At 45.0% G+C, this 25,136-nt stretch overlaps 1 protein-coding gene across 1 annotated transcript in view; it reads left to right on the top strand.

Annotated features, from left to right (window-relative positions):
- Nucleotides 1-25,136, top strand: part of LOC122797806 (msx2-interacting protein-like) — a 377,273-nt gene that overhangs the window by 23,872 nt on the left and 328,265 nt on the right. Inside the window, exon 2 of the mRNA XM_044066327.1 lies at nucleotides 9,322-9,435. Coding sequence (XP_043922262.1) covers nucleotides 9,322-9,435 — 114 coding nt within the window. The remainder of the gene's footprint in view (nucleotides 1-9,321; nucleotides 9,436-25,136) is intronic.

The following is a 25,136-nucleotide window of genomic DNA, read 5'->3' on the forward strand; positions in this document are numbered from 1 at the left end:
GTTGACTTAACACTCTTAACATCTACATTTATGGTAAGTGTACACAACTGTACTTTTCTCAGCATAGTCCAAAAATGGGCATCTCCACATATAGACTTCGCTACAAAAGAAAATGCTGTCAACTGAACAGGTTCTGTTCCAGGACCAAACTACTGACAAACCTGGAGGACAGATGCCCTTGTTCTTCCTTTGGAATCACCTCTTCCTTTATGCGCTTTCCCGAGGCTCCTCCTCCAAATCTGGGAAGAAGGCCCAAGGGTCATCCTGATATCCCTGGACTGGCCCATGCAGCACTGGTATCCTCTGCTGTTAAGTTTACTCTGCGAAAATCTTTGGTAGTTACCTCAGTGTGTGTACCTTTTGGTTCAGGACAAGGTGAGGTCGTGCACCCCAACCTAGAGACTCATTCTCTCAGCCTGGATAATTCCAGAAAATACTACTCTGAGCATACCCTAAGCAGACAACTTCAACATTTTCTCGGAGGCTAGAAGGCCACGTACTAGGAAAGCATACTCAGCCTAGTGGAAAAGATTCTCCATATGGTGTGAGCAGCACGACCTCAATGCTAACTCCGCCAATATCTCTGCTGTTCTAGATTACCGGTCTACCCTGGTAGATGGAGATCCTATGCTTTTCTTCCATCAATATTCGCCCCTCTGTCATTTCAGCTTGCATCTCTACTTTCTCCTAGCTTTTCCCACCCCCTGATAAAGCAGTTCCTTAGGAGAGTGGGTCACATCACACCTCCCAAGAGAAGACCCACACCTTCATGGGACCTAAATTCTGTTCTAGAAAAGTTGATGCTACCTATCCCCCCCCCCCCCCACCCCGCTGATATATAATTCTTAACCTGGAAGACTGCTGTTTTACTGGCTATCACCTCAACTAGGAGGGTTTCTGAGATGCAAGCTGTCATGGCAATGGAACCATTTTTCTCGTACCACCCAGACAGTATCACTCAGGACTAATTCATCCTTTATGCCAAGGTGTGGTCATGGACACATCCTTAAATTGAGCTGTACACTTGCCCACCTTCTTCCCCTTGGATGTGCACAGAGTTTCGTTTTCTTGACAACTAAATCCTTCAGAATATCACACCCACTGTTTCCTGTGATGTTCTTCGAGTTTCACTGTTGCAGTCATTGCATTTGGGGTAATCTGCTGGCAGGTTGCCCTCAGTCAGCCTGAATATCAAAGTCTTGGGTCCTGCGTCAGTTTCTGTCTCCTCTTCCATGACGTCAGGTCGTCAGGGGTATAAAACATGCAGCCGATGCCATTTTCTTCAGTCTTTCTTGCCGTGCGGTGCCCGAAGCAGAAGCCGTTCGTAAGTGCCGGTCGGCCGACTCCTGAAATTTGCCTAAAGTGGTGTCCAGTGTGGCTCTTAACCAAACCATTCATCTGCCAACTTTTTATCCAAATCCACAGAACAAGGGGGAGAGAATTCTGCATTCCTTGGACGTAGACAGACAACTAAGATTTTACTTAAACAGGAAGGTCTGAGCAGCTACTTGTGGCATTCGTTGCAGGATCAGAGGGGAAGGCTATTTCAAAGCAGAGTATTTTAAAGTGGATAAGCCACTGCATTCGTTTCTGCTACTTGCATCATGGTAAATCGGTGCCCAACAGAATCAGGTCACATTCCACCAGGGTTGCATCTACCTCAGCAGCTTTTCTCAGAGGGGTTTCAACCAAAGACATTCTAGAAGCTGCTACTTGGAGCTCTGTTCATACTTTTACAAAGCATTGTCATTTGTCTCTCTTTAAGTCCAGGGCAGGCTTTGCCACTGCAGTTCTGCACGGCCTTATATCCGCTCCTAATGCTATTTAGTTCCAGCCTCCCATCCATAGCTTTGGGATTCTACCCAAATGTAATGACTGCAACAGTGAAACACGAACATAGTACAGTTGTGTACACTTGCAATAAATGTAGATGTTAGTATATTCACTGTTGCAGTCCAGGTTACCCACCAGCCATCCCCCTTTTTTTTCCCTAGAACTTCTCTTTCCTTCACTATATTCTACAGCCAAGTCTGGGGCAAGAAAAACTGAAGAATATGGCGTCAGCTGCATGTTTTATACCCCTGACGACCTGACATCATGGAAGAGGAGACTGCAACCGACGCAGAACCCAAGACTTTGATATTCAGGCCGACTGAGGGCAAGCTGCCAGCAGATTACCTCAAATGTAATGACTGTAGCAGTAAATACACTCTAACATCTGCATTTATGTTGTGTACACAACTGTGCTTTTTTCACTCTGAAGGGAAACCAGTCTTCAAACAGACTATTTCCAAGTGGATCTCCCACTGTATTTCTTATTACAGCCATCATGGCAACAAACCTCTTGCAACTATAAAACCTCACTCCACTCAGGCCCCTTCTACCTCCTTTCTGAAAGGAGTACCTGTCGGACATTTTGGAACTGCTGCCTGGTCATGCATACCTTTACCAAACGCTACCACTTATCAGCCTTCTCCAAGTCTAGAGCAGGATTTGCCACCATCTTGCAGGGCTTCCTGTCTTCTCCATAATCTACTTTCCGTACTCATATTGGCTTTGAGAATCGTCCCACAAGTCAGGACTGCACAGTGAAACACAAAAACATAGTGCAGTTGTGTACACTTACCGTAAATGTAGGTGTTAGAGTATTTACTGTTGCAGTGTGCTTTCTCTCCCTCCTTCCCCACTTTTTGTTTACAGTAGTAGTCTCTCAATTTTCTTCATTAAGCAGATGACCCCCCCTGGGTGTTTACCTGGCAGGCCACCTTTTTTCTACCCATGTCCCTTGCTTATGGTTCGTCCTGTGGGCCCCCTACCTTCTAAGGGGAAGAAAAAACTAACATTGTGGCATCGACTGGCTCCCTTTATATATACCCCAGCATACTGATGTCCGAGTAGGGCATCAGCAAGCAATAGGAAGGAGGAGATTTGTACTCTTGTAGTGGGGCTGGCCAGGGGCTTCCACAGCAGGAAATCCTCAAGTCAGGACTGCAGCAGTGAATACACTCTTAACATCTACTTTTATGCTAACTGTACACAACTGTACTTTCTATGACTAAGTCTGCACAATGGGTTTGTGCACTTTCATCCCTGTGATAATGGAGGCACACGCACCAGGCTTCATCCTCCACTTGTAAGCTTCTTCCATGCATAGGTCAATAAATAAACCTAGGATATGTGGGTGACATTCAGAGAATTTTTTCTGTGTGCTACATTGATTTTGCTATAAAACATGAATTTGCAGAAAGGAGTAATAGAATTTATAGAAACTTGATGTGGATGTTCTTAGTCTCCCATTGCTGCAGTCCTTACATATGGGTATTCCGCTGTCCACAATCGGCCCGAATACCAAAGGGCTAGAACCGGCGTCGGTCATCGGCGCCCGAGACTGACGTCAGTACGTGCCAGTACAAATGCGCATGACCGACACCATAACCTCAGTCTTTCTTGCCGCGTGGTCCTAAGCAGAAGCAGCATTTGCAAGTGCCGTTTAGCGCTCTGGAATTGTCGGTTTTCGAGTTTCAGACCGGAGACCAAGTTGGGCTAAGTACCCCGTTGGGGACACTTTTGTCTTTTTCTTGCCTCAGTATTGACGGATGTCAGAAAAAGTTAATAACTGTATTTCTTGTGGGAAACAGATTCCTCATAGGGATTACCATTCACTCTGTATTCCTTGTTTGGGGCCTGAGCACGACGTTGTTGGGTGTCGCTTTTGTGCTACTTTCAACAAGCGTACTATTAAACGTCGGTTGAACTGTGCTAGGCTGGTGTTTGGTAAACGTTGTAATTACAACATGCCGTCGGATCCGCCAACGCCTGGTTCTTCTAAAAAACGCAAAGAGAAGTCTTTGCGGTCCAAACAGGATGAGTCGTCCACTCCGGACGCCGGTTCTGGAGAACCACTGACTACTTCAGCGGCTCCTTCTGAAAGTTTACCCGAGTCTCACGGGGAGCCTTTGTTACTACAGGAAGTGGCTTCTCCTGTGTTAGGCCAGGCTGAGGGTGCTTCTCTGATGTCAGTGGTTCCCTCCCCTCATAGGGTAGTTAGGCCTCCTCCTTCTCAAAGCAAAGCCCATTCTAAGTCTAAGTCTGCCCCTGCTGGTGCTAGTCCCCAGGGTCCAGCTCCTAGGAAGCACGTTAAAGATGGCTGAAGATTTGATTACTTTAATTAGGGGTTCTATGCCCCCTGAAGAGGCCCAGGGTAGAGACAGAGTTGGAGGGTTTGGTTCAGTCTTCCAATGAGTCAGATTCCTCTGTAGAAGAACTTCAGGATTTCCTCCCTATTCTGATTCAGAGGCTGAGGACACTACTCCTCTCAAGGCCCCTCCAGAAGATTTTTCTTTCTCTGAGACTTTGCATTCCATGAGGGAACATTTCAAATGGGAGGGCCAGGATTATTCTGATTCTCGAAAAGGCTAAGAGAATTCTTGTTTTGCCTCAGCATAGGCCCTTGGCTATTCCCCTGTACTGGATGTTGTTCAGGATGTATTTTCTGAGGCTGCCCTTAACCCAGATTCTCTGCCTCCTGCCCCGTTAAACCAGATAGATACTACAGGGTTCCGAAGCTCACAAGTACTTATATAAGAGTCCTAGGGCTGATCCAGAAACTATTACTCAAGGCCCCAAAGGTGTTAGGGCTTCTGTGGTTAGGAATCCAGTTCCTCTGGACAAGGATGCTAGGGCCCTGGATAGGTGGGGTAAAAACTGTATACCTCTTCTACTTTGGCTATGAGAGCTTTAAATTGTCAGTTTCATATGCTCAGGTATCAAAATTATTTGCTGGGCCAATTGAAATGTAAAGTAGATGCTTTAGCTGAAGGTATTGAATGTAAGGAGCTTCAGGATTTAGTGCATGCTTCAGACCAAGTTGGTAAGCATTCTTTGCAGTGTGGTTTTGATGCTTTACAGGCTTCTTCCAGGGTGGCTGCTACTAGTTCAGTTGTTCGCAGGCATGCCTGGCTTAAAGATCAGACCTTGTCGGAGCATGTTAAGGCTCGAATTATGGATGCTCCTCTGCAATCTGATGTTCTTTTGGCCCTCCAGTAGAATCAGTTTTGAAAAAATGGAGGAAAAAGCTAAGTCTATGCAGACAGTTAAGGACTTTTACAGGTTCAGCCCCTAAGTTCAGTAGGAATTGGCCTGCTAAGGGATGGTCTTTCCCCTCTTCGGATTATCAATCTAGGGGCAGGTCGAGGCGAGGTAGAGGTAGGGCTTCCTCTCAGGGCCCTGTTACTTCTAGGTCTTTGAGTTCTTCTACCCCTTCTGCTGGGGAGGGCAGGGGTCAGTCCTTTCGGAAACAGACCCAATGACCTTTGTCTTCAGCTGCCTGACTCTGCCTTGCTGGCAGCTCCTCTAGGAGGAAAACTGGGACTTTTCAAAAGGAATTGGCATTTGGTTACCCAAGACAAATGGGTATTGGACATAATAAATCGAGGCTACAAATTTTATTTTCACACATTCCCTCCTTTTAAAGGTATGCCGGAGGTGCCTCATCAGCAAAGACTTGGAAGCACAGGCACAAATTTCTTCTCTGCTTCAGTTGGAGCAATACAGGAAGTACCTTCTGCAGAAAGAGGCACAGGGTTTTATTCCCGTCTTTTCTTAGTGCCAAAGAAAGGAAATATTTGGAGGCCAATTCTGGATTTGTCCATTCTAAACACCTTTCTGGAAATTCCAAAATTCAAGATGTTAACACTGCAACAGCTGTTACCTATGCTGGGCAAAGATCACTGGATGGTGACTGGATCTCAGAGGCCTATCTTCACATTCCTATCAGGCCCAGTTGCAGAAAATTCCTGAGATTTCGGAATGGGAGTTTGCATTATCAGTTCTCTGCATTGCCCTTTGGCTTGTCTACTGCGCCCAGGGTATTCACAAAAGTCCTGGCTCCAGTAATAGCTTTTCTCAGACTAACAGGAATTCAAATTTATCCTTATCTGGACGACTGTTTGATTCTGGCTCAAGGCAAGCACGAACTTCTTCAACATCTGCAGTATGTAATGACAGTTTTAAGTTGCCTAGGGTATTCTGTGAACGAAATAAAGTCCAGTCTAGTACCCTCACAAGAGATGTGTTTTCTGGGTGTAAGACTGAATACAGCTGCTCAGATGGCATTTCTTACCCCGGACAAACAAAGAAATCTTCACCTATACTTCAACAGCTATCAGTAATGTCCAGGCTGACTGCAAGGACAGTCCTTCAAGCCTTGGGGTTCATGGCATCTTGCATTCTAGTACTTCCCAATGCCAAACTGCATATGAGGAAGCTACAATGGTATCTCAAAAGCGTTTGGACTCAACACAGCCACGATTTGGACACTGTCATTCGGATTCTACCTTGCATTCAGAAAGAATTTCTGTGGTGGGCTCAGGAATGTCACCTAAACAAGGGGCTCTCTGTGACCCAACCAGAGGCAAGTCAGATATTGACGACAGACGCCGGAGTCAGCCTGGGGATCTCATTTCAGAGGAAAATGGATTCAAGACCTTTGGCCCCAGAGCTACTTCACTTGCATATCAACATGAAAGAGATGCTGGCAGTTCAATTTGCTTTGAAGGATTCAAGAGCCTACTTCAACCAGGACTGGTGTTGATTCGAACAGACAACACAACTGTCATGTGGTACATCAACAAGCAGGGGGGAACTCATTCTTACCCTCTTTGCAGACGAGCAATGCTGTTATGGGAAACTGCTTTGAATCTGCACATCACTCTTCGAGCACAGTTTCTGCCAGGAGCACAAAATTCGTTAGCAGATGTTCTGAGCAGACAGATTGTGGATCCTCATGAATGGAAATTGGACCCTCAGGTATTTCTTCAGTTGACCAGGGCTTGGGGAACTCCAGACATAGATCTGTTCGCTTCTCCTCTGAATTTCCAACTGCCACTGTTTTGCACAAGGCTGTTTCATCCAAAAGCCTGGAAAATAGATGCACTATCCTTCAGTTGGAGCAACCTTCACTTGTATGCTTTTCCTCCTTTGCCTCTTCTTCCAAAGGTGCTGTTGAAAGTCAGGAGGGACAAACCTTGCATGATCCTTATAGCACCGGATTGGCCTCGTCAGCATTGGTGTACCCTCTGTTGAGCTTAATTCATGGAACACCTTGGCCATTACCACAGATTCCTCACTTAGTCTCAGGAAAACAATCATTTTCTCAATGTCAGGGTGCAATCCCTACACCTGACAGCCTGGCGCATTCTGTTTTAGAGAAGGAGGGCCTTCAGCTCCCTCAACAAGTTTTGGATGTTATTTTGGAAGCCAGGCGTCCTAGTACTCGGAAAGTTTATGCTCATAAATGGAAGAGATTTTTTCTTTGGAGTTCAGCTAAAGGCTTTGATGTCAAATTGCCTAATTTGAGTTGTACATTGCAATATTTGACTATTTTATTGGACAAGGGTTTGTCCTTCTCTTCTGTAAAAGTGCATGCTGCAGCTATTTCTGCTCACTATAATTGTGCCCCTCCTTTATTTTCACATCCATTGGTTAAACAGTTTCTTAGAGGGGCAAAGAATATAAGACCCGCACGGAGGGCTCCTACTCCTACCTGGGATCTTAATTTTGTTTTGGAAAAGCTGACTCTGCCTCCTTTTGAACCTGCAGCTACAGCTGAATTGAAGTTGTTGTCTTGGAAGACTGCTTTTTTATTGGCTGTTACTTCTGCTAGAAGGGTATCTGAATTACAGGCCCTCATGGCAGTGGAACCTTTTCTGATTTTTCACAAGGACAGAGTTTCCTTACGTACTAATCCTACTTTTCTGCCTAAAGTGATTTCTAATGTGGCATTGAACCAATCTATACATTTGCCTACTTTTTATGCTGACCCCCAAAATGAAGGGGAAAAAGTTTTGCATTCTTTGGATGTACATAGGCAGTTAAGGTATTTGTTCAGAACCAGAGAGTTCAGAAGATCTCAACAATTATTTGTTTCGTTTGCTTTGACTTCACGAGGGAAAGCTGTCTCGAAATAAACTATTTCCAAGTGGATTGGCCATTGTATTGCTTTTTGTTACTCTCATCATGGAAAGGAGGTTCCAGTTGGGATCAGGCCTCATTCTACTAGGGCTACGGCCACCTCTACTGCTTTTTTGAGAGGGGTAGCTACTAAAGACATTCTAGAGGCAGCTACTTGGAGTTCTGTACATACCTTTACAAAGCATTATCATTTACCTCTTTATTCTAGGTCTAGGGCTGGGTTTGCCACTGCAATCTTACAGGGCATGTTAGCAGCTCCTAATGCTATTTAGTTGGCCAGCCTCCCTTTTTTCCGTTGCTCTGGGATTCTACCCATATGTAAGGACTGCAGCAATGGGAGACTAAGAACATAGTACAGTTTTGTACCTACCATAAATGTAGATGTTCGAGGATCTCCATTGCTGCAGTCCAATTTTCCCTCCCTCCTTCCCCCCTTTTCTTTTTAGGTTGGGGTTTGGGTGGTGTTTTTTGCATTCTGACGTCTGAGGCAAGGAAGACTGAGGTTATGGCGTCGGTCATGCGCATTTGTACTGGCACGTACTGACGTCAGTCTCGGGCGCCGATGACCGACGCCGGTTCTAGCCCTTTGGTATTCGGGCCGATTGTGGACAGCGGAATACCCATATGTAAGGACTGCAGCAATGGAGATCCTCCATCTACATTTATGGTAGGTACAAAACTGTACTTTCTGATTGTGCTGGACATTTGAGCATTGTTTCCACAAGTGGTGTTTTGTGGTAAATGCCAGTGGAGTTTTTCATAAAATAGTTAATCTACTTTACGCAAAATGGTCATATGCAGATCTTTTTTTCAGTATGTTTTGTTTCTCATGCTTTTGGTCAGTTGTACCTTTGTTCCTCATCCGACTGGCATATTGTGCATATGAGAGACAGGTGTCAAAGGTCATCATCTTGGCTGTTTGAAAGTTGTATCTTAATGCTCTAACTGCTTTTTACAGCTGAATTGTGGTTGTCAGGGTAGGACTTTCATTGTTAATTCTTGGTGGTAGCCTCCACATCACCTACCTATTTACAGTGGTAAATGCACTTTACTAGGGCAAACTTACTGTCATAGAAGCAGACTGCTTTCCATTCAGCCAGCAAGTTACCCATTCACATTTATTACTGTTCTCCCAGCTTTAACAAATCACCCTCACGGGACTCACGTTATCCTTCTCAGACTAGTTCTTCAGGCTTTAACAGCAAGTTACATCCTAGTCACCTGATGTGCGGTCAAAGCTGTTGGCTTTTGAGCCTTCTTAGCTGTTTTCGTGCATGTATGTTGCATAAATGTACTAATATGAATTTATATACTTGTAATCTTACTGAATTATGTTCGTCTTGTTTCCAGCTTGGGTTTGGAGCCAGCAAGCCTTCAGATTTCCTGTGGTTGGGTGGCCTCCCTGAAAATGTCACTGAGGAATACCTGAAAGAACACTTTAGTAAATACGGAGCAGTGATGCAAGTATGTACAATGCATGTTTTCTTAAGTTAAAAATATTTACATGTTACTGTTGGAGAGCTGTTTTACTTGTATTTCTGGAAATCCGTTTTATTTGCATGATTCTTTTTAAAAATAGCCTAATTATAATTGCATTATATTATAGATATATTAATTGTATTACACCAGTTGTGTTACTCCTTGATGTAAAGGAATTAGTTTGACAGCAGCCCAGATGTCCAGAAATGGGGGTGCTGGAGGAGCCAGTGAAGGAGTGTGTGGTTGTTGCTAGCTTGCCCTTCCTTTTTTGAGAAGGTGGGATGGGGGATACTCGGTTTGAGACTGTGCCGGCATTTGATTATGAAACGGGTTTACAGTATGCAGCACTGTGGAGGTCCTGTTCTTGTTGCAATATTCATACTGTGGGATTTCCCACCTCAGGTGACCCAACGTCTGCTCCTATACAAAAGCTTAAGCCTGGATGCTGTAGGTGTGTGGGAGATCACACGCAGGGCCATAAACCAGGGACCATAAATGTGACGTCTGCACACACAGACTTCAGAACTTTTCAAACTCAGATGATGTTAGCTTTGACTGCTTCACCCCTTTGACTGAAGACTTCAAAGAGATAACTATCCCGTTGAGGTTTTTCTCTTACGTATGCTTTAGCTTGGTTACTGTAGAATTCTGTCTTAGCCAGTGTCTGAGAAAAAGAGCAAATGTAATTGCGGGCATCAGATACCACGCAAGGACTCTTTACGACTGGTGTGTTTTTTGCTTGGGTAAGGAGAGCAACCATAAGGCCTGCTCCATTTGTCATTTCTTCATGCCAAAGACCCTACACAGCTGGCCGCACTAAAGTTGTATTTGGAAAATCAGATTAAAACGCCTCACTCTCTATATGGTTCCCGAATTGGCCACCCAACCTGAACAACCGAGGAAGAAGGCCAGGGATTCCAGGCTTTCTCCCAATGCTGCTCCACCATCGGATGACCTGCCGACTACCGATATAGGGGCCGAGGGGCACACGATTACTCAGTCAGCTTTGGTTCCTCTGGAAGAGGCCGATGTTCTTCGTATTTCACTGTTGCAGTCATCACATTTGGGTAATCTGCTTGCAGTAGCCCTCAGTCGGCCTTATTTAACAAAGTCTTGGATCCTGCGTCGGTTGCTGTTTCGTTTTCCATGACAGGTAGTCAGGGGTATAAAGCATGCAGCCAACGCCATTACATCAAGTCTTTCTTGCCGTGCGGTGACCAAAACAGAAGCAATTTGCAAGTGCCGGTCAGCCAACTCCTGAAATATTCGTTTGAGTTTCAGAACCGAAGTCTTCAACTAAGCTAAGTACCCTGTTGGGGAAACTTTCTTGCTCTAAACTGATGTCAGTAAGTCAATAATTGTATTTCTTGTGGAAAGCAAGTACCTCATAAAGAGTTTAATTCGTATTGCATTCCTTGCCTATGGCCTGACCACGACATACCTCGCTGTCGGTTTTGTGCCTTATTTAAACAACTAACTATTTGTCGTTGGTTTATTTACGCTTCTAAATATTTTGGTACTCTGTTCAATTACCCAGATATGGCTTCGGTAAGCCACCCACTACCAACATTCTGAAAAAATGCAAAGATAAGGGCAGAGACAGACCGCATAGGTCTAAAGCTGCCGACTAAGATTCTCCTAAGCTAGTTGCCAATTCGCCGGTACTCAGGTGCTTTCGCAGCCCCTGATACCCGCTACTTCTGATTCGCTGGCCTCTACTGAGACCCATTCGAAGTCTGGTATGCCGTGAGATGCTTCAACTGTGGAACTTGAGGATGTCTCTACCTTGGATGGGTCCGGAGCCGCTGTACAGGCACCGGCTTCTGAGATTGTATTCAGGCCTACTGACTTGATCATTAAACAGATGCCATCTTCTTCTTCAAGGCCTAAAACTCGATCCATGCCTAGAAAACCGGCGCCCAGACCACATGGTCAGGCCTCTATGCCTAAAAAACAAATGAGAATGGCTGAAGACCGTGATACTTTAATCAGGGGAAGCTAACCTTCCCCTCCTCTAAGAGACCTAGGACTGAGTTTGCTTATGGTTCTTCTGATCAGGATTCTGAAATTTGTTTCTTCTGACCAGGATTTACCCTTATCTATCTATTGAGTATTCTGTTGCAGAGGATTCTATTCCCTCTGCTTCCCCTACAGAGGATTTCTCTCTGGGTGAAATCTTGCATACTCTTAGGGAGCATTTTTGCTGGGAAAGCCAGGATTACTCTGACTCTAAAAAGAGGCTTAGGGATTTCTTACTCCTGTCCCAACACAGGCCTTTAGCTACCCCCCCTGTACTGGACATAGTTGATTATGCCTTTTTGTAAAGTAGCTTGGCCCCTGACTATTTATCTCCTGCTCCCAGAAAACCTGATAGATATTAGTGTTCCTGACTCTCAAGTTAATTTTTAAAAATCCTACTGCAGATCCTGAGACCATTTCACAGGGACCCAGGAGCATTAAGGCTACTACTGCCAAAAACCCTACCCCCTTTGATAGAGATTCCAGGGCGCTGGATAGATGGGGTAAGAAGGTATACACTTCTGCAACCTTGGCCATTAGGGCCTTAAACTGCCAGCTTCATATGTTAAAGTATCAGCAGCATATTATTGAATTGTTTAAACAGGAAATGATGTTTTCCTGATTGTGCTGAAAATATAGATTTGCAGGATTTAATACATTCTGCTGAAGAAGTGGGAAAACATACTTTGCAATGTGGATGTTCATCGTGTTTCACTGTTGCAGTCATTACTGTTGGGTTATCCTGCTGGCAGGTGACCCGCGGTAGGCCAGAATTCCAAAGTCTAAGTCCGGCGTCTGTTGCTGTCGCCTCTTCCCTGACGTTAGTGCGCCAGGGGTATAAAAGATGCAGCCGACGCCATTTTCTTCAGTCTTCCTTGCCGCGCAGTGCCCGAAGCAAAAGCAGTTCGCAAGTGCCGGTCGGCCGACTCCTGAGATTTTCACAGACGAATTTCATAACCGAAGTCTTCATTAAAGCTAAGTACCCCATTGGGGAAACTTTTTTTCTGGCTCCCGACCGATGTCAGAAAAAGTTAACAATTGTATTTCTTGTGGGAAGCAAATACCTCATAAGGATTATCACTCTTACTGTATTTCTTTCCTAGGCCCTAATCATAACTTTGCTAGCTGTCGTTTTTGTGCTAGATTAAACAAGCGCACTATTAAGCGTCGCTTTGATTTTGCTTATTACTTTGGCCGAAAATTCAATTACATAATGCCGTCGGAACAACCAACGACCGGAGTTTCTAAAAACGCAAGGAAAAAGAGAGACAGGAATCAGAGATCCAAAACCGACAACGAGGCTTCCGCTAAGCCAGTCGCCGGTTCGCTGGTTCTCAGTGAGGCGCTTTCGCAGCCCCTGACACCCGCTACCTCAGAGCCACAGTCCGTTGACGACACCCACGTGGAGCCAGCTAGGCCTCTGGATATTCAAGGTATTGGACACTGAAATCTTTCCCTCAGATGGGTCCGGAGACGCTGAGCAGGCATCTGCTTCTGAGGGTGTTTTCAGACCTACAGAGTTATATGTAAAGCCTACTTCAGCTTCAAAAGCAAAGACTAAAGCAGCTTTTAAGACAAACAAGTACAGCATTCTTCAGAACAGACTTCCATGCCTAGAAAACAGATGCTCAAAATGGCCGAAGACCTTATTACCTTGATCAGGGGTTCCCATCCCCCTCCTAACAAAAGGCCTAGGCAAGAGACAGACTATGACTCTTCAGATCAGGTTTCCATTTCCTCTGACTCCACTTCTGTACAGGAATACTCTCTTCCTCCCTATGAGCATTCTGATGCTGAAGAATCCATTCCTTCAGCCTCTCTTCCTGAGGATTTTTTCTTTTGGGGAAACCCTGCATACCATGAGGGAACACTTCCACTGGGAGAGCCAAGATTACTCAGAATCCAAGAAAAGGCTTAGAGATTTTCTTTTACTTCCTCAGCACAGGCCTCTTGCTATTCCCCCTGTGCTAGACATTGTAGATGATGTATTCTCAGTCAGGCTTTTTTCCAGATTCCTTACCTCCAGCTCCTGTTAAGCCAGACAGATATTACAGGGTTCATGATTCTCATAAATTTCTTTATAAAAACCCTTCTGCTGACCCAGAAACTATTTCTCAGGGTCCCAAGGGGGTTAAGGCTGCTACTGCTAAAAACCCTGTCCCTTCTAACAGGGACTCAAGGGCACTAGACAGATGGGGAAAAAAAGGTTCACACTTCTGCTACTTTGGCTGTGAGGGCTTTAAATTGCCAATTTCATATGATTAAATATCAGCAATACTTAATGTCACTGCTAAAACAGAAAATGTTGACTAATTCTGATTGTACAGAAAATAAGGAAATACAGGATTTATTGCATGCAACTGAACAAGTGGGAAAGCATACATTGCAATGTGGTTTTGACTCTCTGGAGGCCTCCTGCAGGGCCGCAGTTACGGGTTCTGTCATTAGGAGGCACGCTTGGTTAAAGGAACAAAATCTGCCTGATCATGTTAAAGCAAAATTATTATATGCTCCATTACAGCATGATACTTTATTTGGTGTTAAAGCAGAGGAGGTTTTGAAGAAAATGGAGGACAAAGCGAAATCTATGCAAACAGTAAAGGATTTCTTACAGGTACAGCCGCCAAAATTTAGGAGGAACTGACCTACAAAGAATTGGTCCTTCCAGTGTCGGACAGGCCACAGAGGCAGATACAGATGTCCCAGAGGCAGATCCCAGCCACAGGGCTCATACAGGCCAAAACGGTGGGGTGCTTCTACCTCCAAAACTGGAGAAGACTAAGCACAGCCATACAGGAAACAGTTCCAATGAATTGCCTCTGCCAGCACCAGCACTTATGTTCTTGCAGCCCCCTTGGGGAAAGTTAGCTTTTTTCTCTCAAAATTGGCACATGATCACCCAGGACAAATGGGTATTGAATATAATGTTCCAGGGGCTTACAGGTTCCACTTTCACACCCTGCCAAAGGCAAAAGGTATGCCAAACCTGCCACACAATCAATGGGCAGAGGCACAAGAACAAGTTTCGAGCCTTATGAAAATGAGGGCCATTCAGCAAGTACCACAGCAAGAGCAGGGACAAGGATTTTACTCAAGCAAGAGCAGGGACAAGGATTTTACTCAAGACTTTTTAGTCCCCAGAAAGGACAAAACCTGGAGACCAATACTAGACCTGTCTATTCTAAACACGTTTCTGGATGTTCCACAATTCAAAATGTTAACTCTGCAGCGGCTTCTGCCCATGCTGGGCAAGAAGGCTTGGCTCTTAACTTTGGACTTGAGGCATACCTGCACATACCAATCAGACAAACTTGCAGAAGATACCTCAGATTCATAGCTGGCTCAATGCACTACCAAGTCTCTGCACTGCCCTTTGACTTATCTACTGCGCCCAGGGTCTTCTCAAAATGCCTGGCACCAGTAATTGCATTTTGCAGACGAAGAGGAATTCAAATTTATCCTTACTTGGACTGCCTTATACAATCAGAGAACAAGGACACTCTTCTAAAGCATCTGGCGTTCGTAAAAATATTATTAATTTGCCTAGGGTACACAATAAACGAAAAGAAATCGAAACTAGTACCCTCTCAAGAGATAATATTCCTGGGTGCAAGCTTAAATGCAACTGCCCAGATGGCTTATCTCACACCAGACAGACAACTAACTTCTTACTTCAAAATGTTGGCAACAAAGACCCAGTTATCTGCAAGAAAAATTCTGCAGGCTTTGGGCTTCATGGCATCCTGCATACTGCTAATTCCATATGCCAGACTGCATATGAGGAAACTTCAATGGTACCTAAAAAGTGTCTTAACTCAACATTGTCAAAACCTGGAAGCATTAATTACCCTCATTCCTTGTCTGCAAAAGTAGTTTCGATGGTGGGCTCATGCCTGTCGCCTCAAGGGACAGCCTTTCACTCTACCCAGAGCCAGGCAGACAATAACAACAGATGCATCAGACTATGCCTGGGGAGCACACATGGCAGGAAAATGTATTCAGGGCATATGGCCCACAAGCCAAATGCATCTACATATCAATCAAAAAGAGATGCTAGCTGTTCAGAATGCCCTGACAGCCTTCAAGGATTTACTCCATCCAGGACAACTACTATGGATGGACAATACTACAGTCATGTGGTACATAAACAAGCAGGGGGCACACATTCCTACCCCTTCTGCAGACAAGCCATGAGTTATGGAACACAGCATTGACTTATCAAGTACACCTGCAAGCACAATTCGTGCCAGGAAAGAACAATACACTGGCAGACGAACTAAGCAGAAACCTTACGGATCCCCACTAGTCTTCAGCATGGTAACAAAGAAATGGGGATGCCCAGACATAGATCTATTTGCCTCCCCTCACAACTGTAAACTACGGAAATTCTGCCCAAGGACTTATCACAAGCAAGCATGGAAAGTGGATGCTCTATCATTCAGCTGGAAAAGTCTAACAGTATATGCCTTTCCTCCTCTGCCTCTCCTCCCCAAGGTACTCGTAAAGGTCAGACAAGAGAAGCCAAGAATGATCTTGATTGCCCCAGACTGGCCACGCCAGCACTGGTACCCAATCCTAAAACACTTGTCTCAAGGCCCAGCCTGGACACTGCCTCTTATTCCTCACTTACTAACCCAGCGAAACAATCAGATTCTGCACAGCCAACTCAGGACCCTAAATCTGGCGGCATGGCGGATAATTTAACTATTCAAAACACTCTTCTCTCTAAAGCAGTGATGGATGTTATTTTGGCGGCTAGGACGCCCAGTACCAGAAAATCATATGCAGACAAATGGAAAAGATTCCGTACTTGGAACCAGGCACAAGGACTTGACACATCTGTACCAAATATTCCTCAGATTTTACAATACCTAACTGAAATGCTGGACAAAGGCCTATCCTTTTCATCAATTAAAATTCATTCCTCAGCCATTTCAGCTCATTACAATACGGAACCTTCTATTTTTTTCCCATCCATTGATAAGGCAGTACCTCAGAGGTGCCAAAAACATAAGACCTCCAAGGAGAGCCCCAGTACCTGCATGGGACCTCAATTATGTCTTGGAAAAACTCACACTGCCGTCTTTTGAGCCAGCCAATACAGCGGATATAAAGCTTTTATGTTGGAAAACAGCTCTGCTCCTAGCAATAACCTCTGCAAGATGAGTTTCAGAGTTACAGCCACTCATGGCTGTGGAACCTTTCATAATTTTCCACCCAGACAGGGTTTCTCTAAGAACTAACCCTACGTTTATGCCTAAGGTAGTGTCCAGTGTGGCCCTCAACCAAACTATTCATCTGCCTACCTTTTATCCAAACCCACAGAATAAGGGTGAGAGACTTCTGCATTATTTGGGCATACACAGACAACTACGCTTCTACTTGGACAGAACTAAAGCTTTCAGACAAACTAAGCAACTTCTAGTGGCATATGCTGCAGCATCTCAAGGAAAGCCTATCTCAAAACAGACCATCTCAAAATGGATAGGCCACTGCATTCGTTTCGGCTACTCACTACATGGCAAATCAGTGCCCAAGGCCATTAGACCTCATTCTACCAGGGCAGCAGCCACTTCAGCCTTTCTCAGAGGAGTACCAACCAAAGAAATTTTAGAGGCTGCAACGTGGAGTTCAGTGCACACTTTTACAAAGCACTACCATTTATCTCTCTATTCTAAATCCAGAGCAGGCTTCGCCACTGCAGTTTTGCAAGGCCTTATAGCCTCTCCTAATCCTCTTTAGGACCAGCCACCCAGCCTTAGCTTTGGGATTCAACCCAACAGTAATGACTGCAACAGTGAAACACAATGAACATAGTACAGTTGTGTACCTACCATAAATGTAGATGTTTGAGTGTATTCACTGTTGCAGTCCAGGTTACCCACCCTCCATCCCTCTCTTTGCTGGGACTTACCTATACTTCTCTATCTTATACAACCTATGTGGTGTATTTGCTTGTAGATGGAGATGTTTATTTACTGCATGCATACTTATTGGCATAATATTTTTAGCCTATTTTGGGGGCACCTGACATCTGGGGCAAGAAAAACTGAAGAAAGTGGTGTCTGCTGCATCTTTTATACCCCTGGCTCATTGACGTCAGGGAAGAGGTGACAGCAACCAACGCCGGACCTAGCCTTTGGAATTCTGGCCGACCGCGGGTCGCCTGCCAGCAGGATAACCCAACAGTAATGACTGCAACAGTGAATACATTCTAACATCTACATTTATGGTAGGTACACAGCTGTACTTTTTGATTCACTAGAGGCATTTTGCTGGGCTGCTGTCACTAGGTCTGTACTTAGAAGGCATGCTTGGCTAAAGGAGCAATCTTTGCCAGATCATGTTAAAGCTAAATTGCTGGATGCTCCCTTAAATCAGGACCGCCTGTTTGGCAACAACGCATAAGAAGTACTTAAAGATGGAGGAAAAAGCTAAATCTATGCAAACTTTTAAAGATTTCCTGCAAGTACAGTCTGCCAGATTTAGTAGGCATTGGCCCTCTAAAAATTGCTCCTTTTCTGCCTCTTACCAGGCCTTCAGTCCAAACCGGAACCAGCAGAACACACAGGCTTCAGTCCCAAGTTACTAAAGGGCTAAGCAGTGAGGGCCTCCCACTTCCAAAGCAGGGAGTGATACGACCCCCCCCCCCCCCATGGTAAACTGTCTCAATGACTTAACTTTAAATCTTCCAAACCCTGCACAACTGACTGTTCCCTTAGGGGGGAAAGATTGCCAGGCAGGCAAAAAAACTGGCAACTCATTACCCAGGACAAATGGGTTTTAAATATAGTTTCCCAAGGATACAGATTCTACTTTCACTCCTTACCAATCCCAAACGGTTGGCCAGACCTACCCCCAAATCAGTGGGCAGAGGCTCAATTGCAAATTCTCTCTCTCAAGCATCAGGGCCATTCAGCCTGTTCCAGAAGAAGAAAAGGGACAAGGTTTCTACTCTACTTTTTCTGGTGCCCAGAAAAGACTACTCCTGGTGTCCTATTGTAGACCTGTCTATCCTAAACACATTTTTGGTGATTGCAAAATTCAAGATGCTAACTCTCCACCAGCTGCTTCCTATGCTATGCAAGGATGCCTGGTTGGCAACACTGGATTTAAAGTAAGCCTACCTGCACATCCAGTAAGGGAATCCTGCAGAAGATACCTACGCTTCAAAGCAGGCTACATGCACTATCCGTTCTCTGCACTGCCCTTTGGCTTATCTGCTGTGCCTAGGGTATTCACAAAGTGCCTAGCTCCAGTCATTGCATTTTGCCGACAAAGAAATATCCATATATATCCATACCTGGATGATTGTCTAATTCAGGCAGAAAGCCAGGACATACTATTGAATCATCTGGCGTTTGTACAGAAATTGCTAACGTCTCTGGAGTATACCATAAACGAAAATAAATCACATATTGTACCCTGCCAACAAATTTTATTCCTGGGAGCAAGCTTGAACATAACTTCCCAGATGGCTTTTCTCACCCCAGTAAAACAATTTGCCAGCCTTCTTCAAACTACTGGCCACAAAGACCCAGCTATTTGCAAGGAAAATACTGCAAGCCCTGGGGTTCATGGCCTCCTGCATTCTTCTAATTCTATATGCAAGACTGCATATGAGGAAACTACAATGGTATCTATAAAGCCTATGGTGTCAACATTCCCGGGATCTAGAAGCAATGATTCCTATCATTCCTTGTCTACAGATGGTACCTTTGGTGGGCAGACACCTGTCACCAAAACAAGGGACTGCCATTCACTCTACCCCTGGCCGCCCAAACCCTAACAGACGCATCAGACTATGCATGGGGGGCTCACTTGGCAGGGAAGTGCATTCAGGGCAAATGGAACCAAAGTCAAATGCACCTGCACATCGGTCAAAAAGAAATGTTAGCTGTACAGAATGCTCTGACAGCTTTCAAGGACCACATCCTTCCAGGACAATTAGTGATAAAGACGGACAGCACCACTGTTATATGGTACACAAACAAGCTGGGGGGAACCCGCTCATACCCTCTGTGCAGACTAGCCATGGCTCTGTGGAACACAGCCTTGAGCTACCAAGTGCACCTACAGGCTGAATTCCTGCCCAGAAAACTAAACACACTGGCAGACCTAAGCAGAAATGTCATGGACCCACACGAGTGGAAACTGGAACCAAAGATATTCAACATGTTGAGAAACAAATGCGGTAGCCCAGATATAGACCTGTTTCCCTCCACCCAGAACTACCAATTGGAAAAATTCTGTCCAAGGACTGCCCACAAACATGTTTGGAAAGTGGATGCCCTGTCCTTCACCTGGAAAAACCCATCAGTTTAAGCCTTCCCCCTCTGCCTTTCCTCTGCAAAGTACTGCTAAAGATCAAACAGGACAAACCAAGAATGAATGATACTGATTTCCCCAGACTGACCACGCCAACACTGGTATCCCCTTCTGCGCAGTATGTTGCTGCTGGCACCATGGCACCTGCCTCAGACCCCTGCCCTGCTGTCCCAGCAGGACGGCCAGATTCTGCACCCACAGCTTCAAGCCCTGAATCTGGCAGCCTGGCTAATTACCTAATTATTCCGTTACCATCCCTCCGTAAGCAAGTGTTGGATGTCATTCTGGAGGCAAGGAGGCCTAATACTAGAAAATCCTATGCTGAAAAATGGAATGGATTTTGTTCCTGGAACCAAGCTCAGGGAATGGGCACAGCAATGCCCAATTTACCTCAGATTCTTCAATACTTAACTGACATGCTGCACAAGGGCCTTTCCTTTTCCTCCATCAAAATTCATGCCTCAGCCATTTCAGCTCATTACAATGCAGAACCACCTCCCTTCTCTCATCCACTGCTGAAACAGTTCCTCAGAGTGGCCAAAAACTTAAGACCACCTAGGAGAGCCCCTACTCCAGCCTGGGACCTTAACTTTGTATTGGAAAAACTCACCCTACCTCCTTTTGAGCCTGCTGCAAATGCAGAGTTGAAATTCCTTTCTTGGAAAACAGCCTTCCTTTTAGCCTTGACTTCAGCAAGAAGGGTGTCTGAATTACAGGACCTCATGGCAGTGGAGCCTTTCATCATTTTTCATGCTGACATGGTGTCCCTCGGTACCAATCCCTCCTTCATGCCCAAGGTGGTATCCAGTGTGTTCCTTAATCAGTCCATTCATTTGCCAACCTTCTTTCCTAATCCACAGAACAAAGGGGAGGGAGTACTGCTCTCCTTAGATGTGCATAGACAGCTTTGACTTTATTTGGACATGACTAAACCTCCTTAGGAAATCTGAACAGCTGCTGGTTGCATTTGCTGCAGGGGCAGAGGCGAAGGTAATTTCAAAGCAAACCATTTCTAAATGGATTGGCCATTGCATTCATTTCTCCAATAAGCACCATGGAAAACATACCCCAAAGGGAATTAGACCACATTCAACCAGGGTTGCATCTACCCCTAAGGCCTTTCTTAAAGGTGTCTCTACCAGGGACATCCTAGAAGCTGCTACCTGGAGTTCAGTACATACCTTCACCAAGCATTACCATTTGCCAGTTTTCTCTAAATTCAGAGCTGGCTTTGCCATTGCAGTCCTGCAGGGACTTCAAATGTGGTGACTGCAACAGTGAAACACGAATAACATAGTACAGTCTTGTACACTTGCCATAAATGTAGATGTTTGAGTAAATTCACTGTTGCAGTCCTAGTTATCCTTCCTCCAGCCCCCTGACTTTTTGGCTATTTCTCTATTCTTGCTTACTATGATTAAAGCTTTTTGGTGTATTTGCTTTTTTGTTGGAAGTGTAACCTTATGTATGTATAATTGCTTCCCATTATGGGGCCACCTGACATCTGGGCCAAGAAAAACTGATGTAATGGCATCTGCTGCATGTTCTATACCCATGACTACCTGACGTCGTGGAAGGTGACAGCAACCGACGTTAATCTGGCCGGCTGAGGGCTACTGCAAGCAGATAACCCAAATGTGATGACTGCAACAGTGAATCCACCCGAACATCTACATTTATGGTAAGTGTACATAACTGTACTTTACTGCAGCCACGGAGAGCACATCCGCAGAGTTAATTCATACGCCAGCCACAACCGACATCGAGGGGGAACCATTACATGGTTGGCAGACAGAGACCTCTCCTGCTTCAGCCCAGGTCTCTGTCTATGCCTACCCCTGCGCCCATGCCAACAAAGAAAATAGAAAACTAGACACTTAAGCCCTGTTTTTCAAGGAACTCCAGATTGGCAGTCGTTTTCCAATTCCTTAATGCAGGCCTTTATAGCCCTTAGGCTCAAGCCCTGCACCTACCAACATTCCTGTGCTGAGCCCCAGGCCAGCCTTTGATTCCTCCTTGCATTTACCCACTACTCAGCAGGGAGTAGAAGAAGAACCTGACCAGTCCTACTCCTCTTCTGAGGAATCAGTTTCCTATGTCTCTCACATTGCTTCACCTGTGGATTATTACTCCCCAGATGAAGACTCTTGAAATAGATTCTCCACCAGAGAGAATATTACCTTTGGAGATACTATTTCAAAAATGAAAGAGTACTTCAAATGGGATTCTACCTTGATGTCAGATACCCAGAAAAGATATTTTGAACTTTTGCAACGTTAGTCTCCCTCTCCTTCAGCTATCCCTCCTGTGCTTCCAATCTTCCTGGATGCCTCTAACTCAGTCTCCAAGAATCCAGATTCTCAACCTTCTGTCCCTAAAAGGCCGGATAGATTTTATAAAGTTTCTGATGACCAGAATCTTCTGGTGAAACCTCTCCTGGCTGACCCAGCAGTTACTGCTGTGTCCCCAGACAGTTTAGGCAGGTGTTCTTGGTGTTTCACTGTTGCAGTCATCACATTTGGGTAATCTGCTGGCAGGTTGCCCTCAGTCGGCCTGAATAATAAAGTCTTGGGTCCTGTGTCGGTTGCTGTCTCCTCTTCCATGTTGTCAGGTCGTCAGGGGTATAAAACATGCAGCCAACGCCATTTTATTCAGTCTGTCTTGCCACGCGGTGCCCGAAGCAGAAGCAGTTCGCAAGTGCCAGTTGGCAGACTCCTGAAATTTTCACATTCGAGTTTCAGAACCGAAGTCTTCAAACTAAAACTAAGCACCCCATTGGGGAAACTTTTTTCTTGCTCCTTACCAATGTCAGTAAAAGTTATTGCATTACTTGTGGGAAGCAAATACCTCAAAGATTTTCATTTGTACTGTAGTCCTTGCCTAGGTCCAAATCACAACTTGCCTTGCTGTTTGTTTTGTGCTAGATTTAACCAACGTACTATTAAGCTTCGGTGTATTTTTGCTTCTAAATATTTTGTTTCAAGATTTAATTATCCTGAAATGTCGTTGGTTAGCAATCTGACTACCGGAGTTCACAAAAAACGCAAAGAAAGACAGACTGAGGTCCAAAACCGACGGTGAAGCTTCTCCTAAGCCAGTCGCCAGTTCATCGGTATTCAGTGAGGTGCTTTTGCAACCCCTGATACCAGCTACTTTCGAGTCGCAGGCCTCTACCTAGACCCATTCGGAGTCCAGTATGCTGCTAAATTCTCAGAGTATTGAACCTGTGAATGTCTCCCTTGGATGGGTGCGGAGCCGCTGAGCAGGCACAGGCTTCTGAGAGTTTTCAGGCCTCAACATTTTTATATTAAACCGATGCCAGCCTCAAAAACAAGGTCAAAAACATCTTCTATGTCTAAAAAACAGACGCATGAGCCACGTGCTCAGGCCCCTATGCCTAAAAAACAGATGATCAAAATGGCTTGGGATTTAATTGCCTTTATCATCAGGGGTTCCCAACCCCACCTTGCTAAGAGGCCTAGGCAAGGCACTGCTTATGAATCTTCAGATCAGGTTTCCATTTCTTCTGATTCCTCTTCTGATCAGGAATTTTCTATTCCACCCTGTGATGATTCTGATGCAGAGGAATCCATCCCATCTGCATCTCCTCCTGAGGATTACTCTTTTGGAGAGACTTTGCATACCTTATGGGAACATTTTCACTGGGAGAGTCGGGACTTCTCTGAATCAAAAAAAGAGACTTAGGAATTTCCTCCTTCTTCCTCAGCATAGACCTTTGGCAATACCTCCTGTATTAGATATTGTTGATCTGTTTTGGGAATCAGGCATGGTTCCTGATTCCCTGCCTCCGGCTCCTAGTAAGCCAGACAGATATTACAGGGTTCCTGACTCCCGCAAATTTCTATTCAACAATCCTGCTGCTGATCCTGAGACTATTTCTCAGGGTCCCAAGGGTGTAAAGGCCTCTACAGCCAAAAATCATACCCCCCTCTGATAGACATTCCAGGGCGCTGGATAGATGGGGAAAGAAGGTTTATACATCTGCAACCTTGGCAATCAGGGCCTTAAACTGCCAGTTTCATATGTTTAAACATCAACAGCATGTTATGGGCTTACTGAATCAGAAAATTTTGATTTCTGATTGTGTGGAAAGTAAAGAGTTACAGGAATTATTGCATTCAACAGAACAGATTGGAAAGCTTCCTTTGCAATGTGGTTTTGATTCCTTGGAGGCCTCTTGTAGGGCCGCCGTTACTGGATCTGTGATTAGAAGGCATGCCTGGCTCAAGGAGCAAAATCTGCCTGATCATGTTAAAGCTAAATTGTTGGATGCCCCTTTGCAGCATGGTACGCTGGTAATAAGGCAGAAGAGGTTTTAAAGAAAAGGGAAGACAAAGCTAAATCTATACAAACTGTAAAAGATTTCTTACAAGTGCAGCCACCCAGGTTCAGTAGACACTGGCCTACTAAAAATTGGTCCTTTCCTGTGTCCAACAGAGCCACTCAAGGCAAATCCAGGCGCTCAAAAAGCTACAGATACCAATCACAGGGTTCTTGCGGGTCAAAGCAATGGGGTGCCTCCACATCCATAACTGGAGGAAACAAAGCACAACCCTACAATAAGCAGTCTCAATTACTTTCCTCTACCATCACCAAGCACTTATCCTTTTGGCAGCCCCCTTGGGGGGAAAACTAGCACTTCATGCTCAAAACTGGCAGTTAATTACCCAGGACAAGTGGGTATTAAACATTGTATCCCAGGGGTACAGATTTCATTTCCATAGTTTGCCGATTCCAAACATGTGGCCGGATCTGCCACAAAACCAGTAGGCAGAGGCCCAGGAACAAGTCATGTCCCTCAAGGATATGGGGGCTATTCAACCGGTACCAGAAAAGGAAAAAGGACAAGGTTTTTATTAAAGACTTTTCCTGGTACCCAGAAAAGACAATTCATGGTGTCCAATACTGGACTTATCAATTTTGAACACATTCCTGGACATTCCAAAATTCAAAATGCTGACTTTACAACAGCTACTGCCTATGCTAGGCAGGAATGCTTGGTTAGTAACTCTAGACTTGAGGGGCATACCTGCATATCCCAATAAGGGAATCATGCAGAAGATACCTCCACTTCAAAGCAGGTTTTTTTGCATTACCAATTCTCTGCACTGCCCTTTCGCTTATCTACTGTGCCTAGGGTCTTTACAAAGTGCCTAGCACCAGTAATTGCATTCTGCAGACAGACACATTCAAATTTATCCTTATCTGGACGACTGTCTCATTCAAGCTAAAGACACTCCAACATATGGCATTTGTGAAAAGGCTTCTAGCATGCCTAGGGTACACCATAAATGTAAAAAATTCACAATTGGTACCCT

The sequence above is a fragment of the Protopterus annectens genome, chromosome 3.part1, assembly GCF_019279795.1.
Source record: "Protopterus annectens isolate FY-2018-M chromosome 3.part1, PAN1.0, whole genome shotgun sequence".
In the NCBI taxonomy this organism is placed as follows: Eukaryota; Metazoa; Chordata; order Ceratodontiformes; family Protopteridae; genus Protopterus; species Protopterus annectens.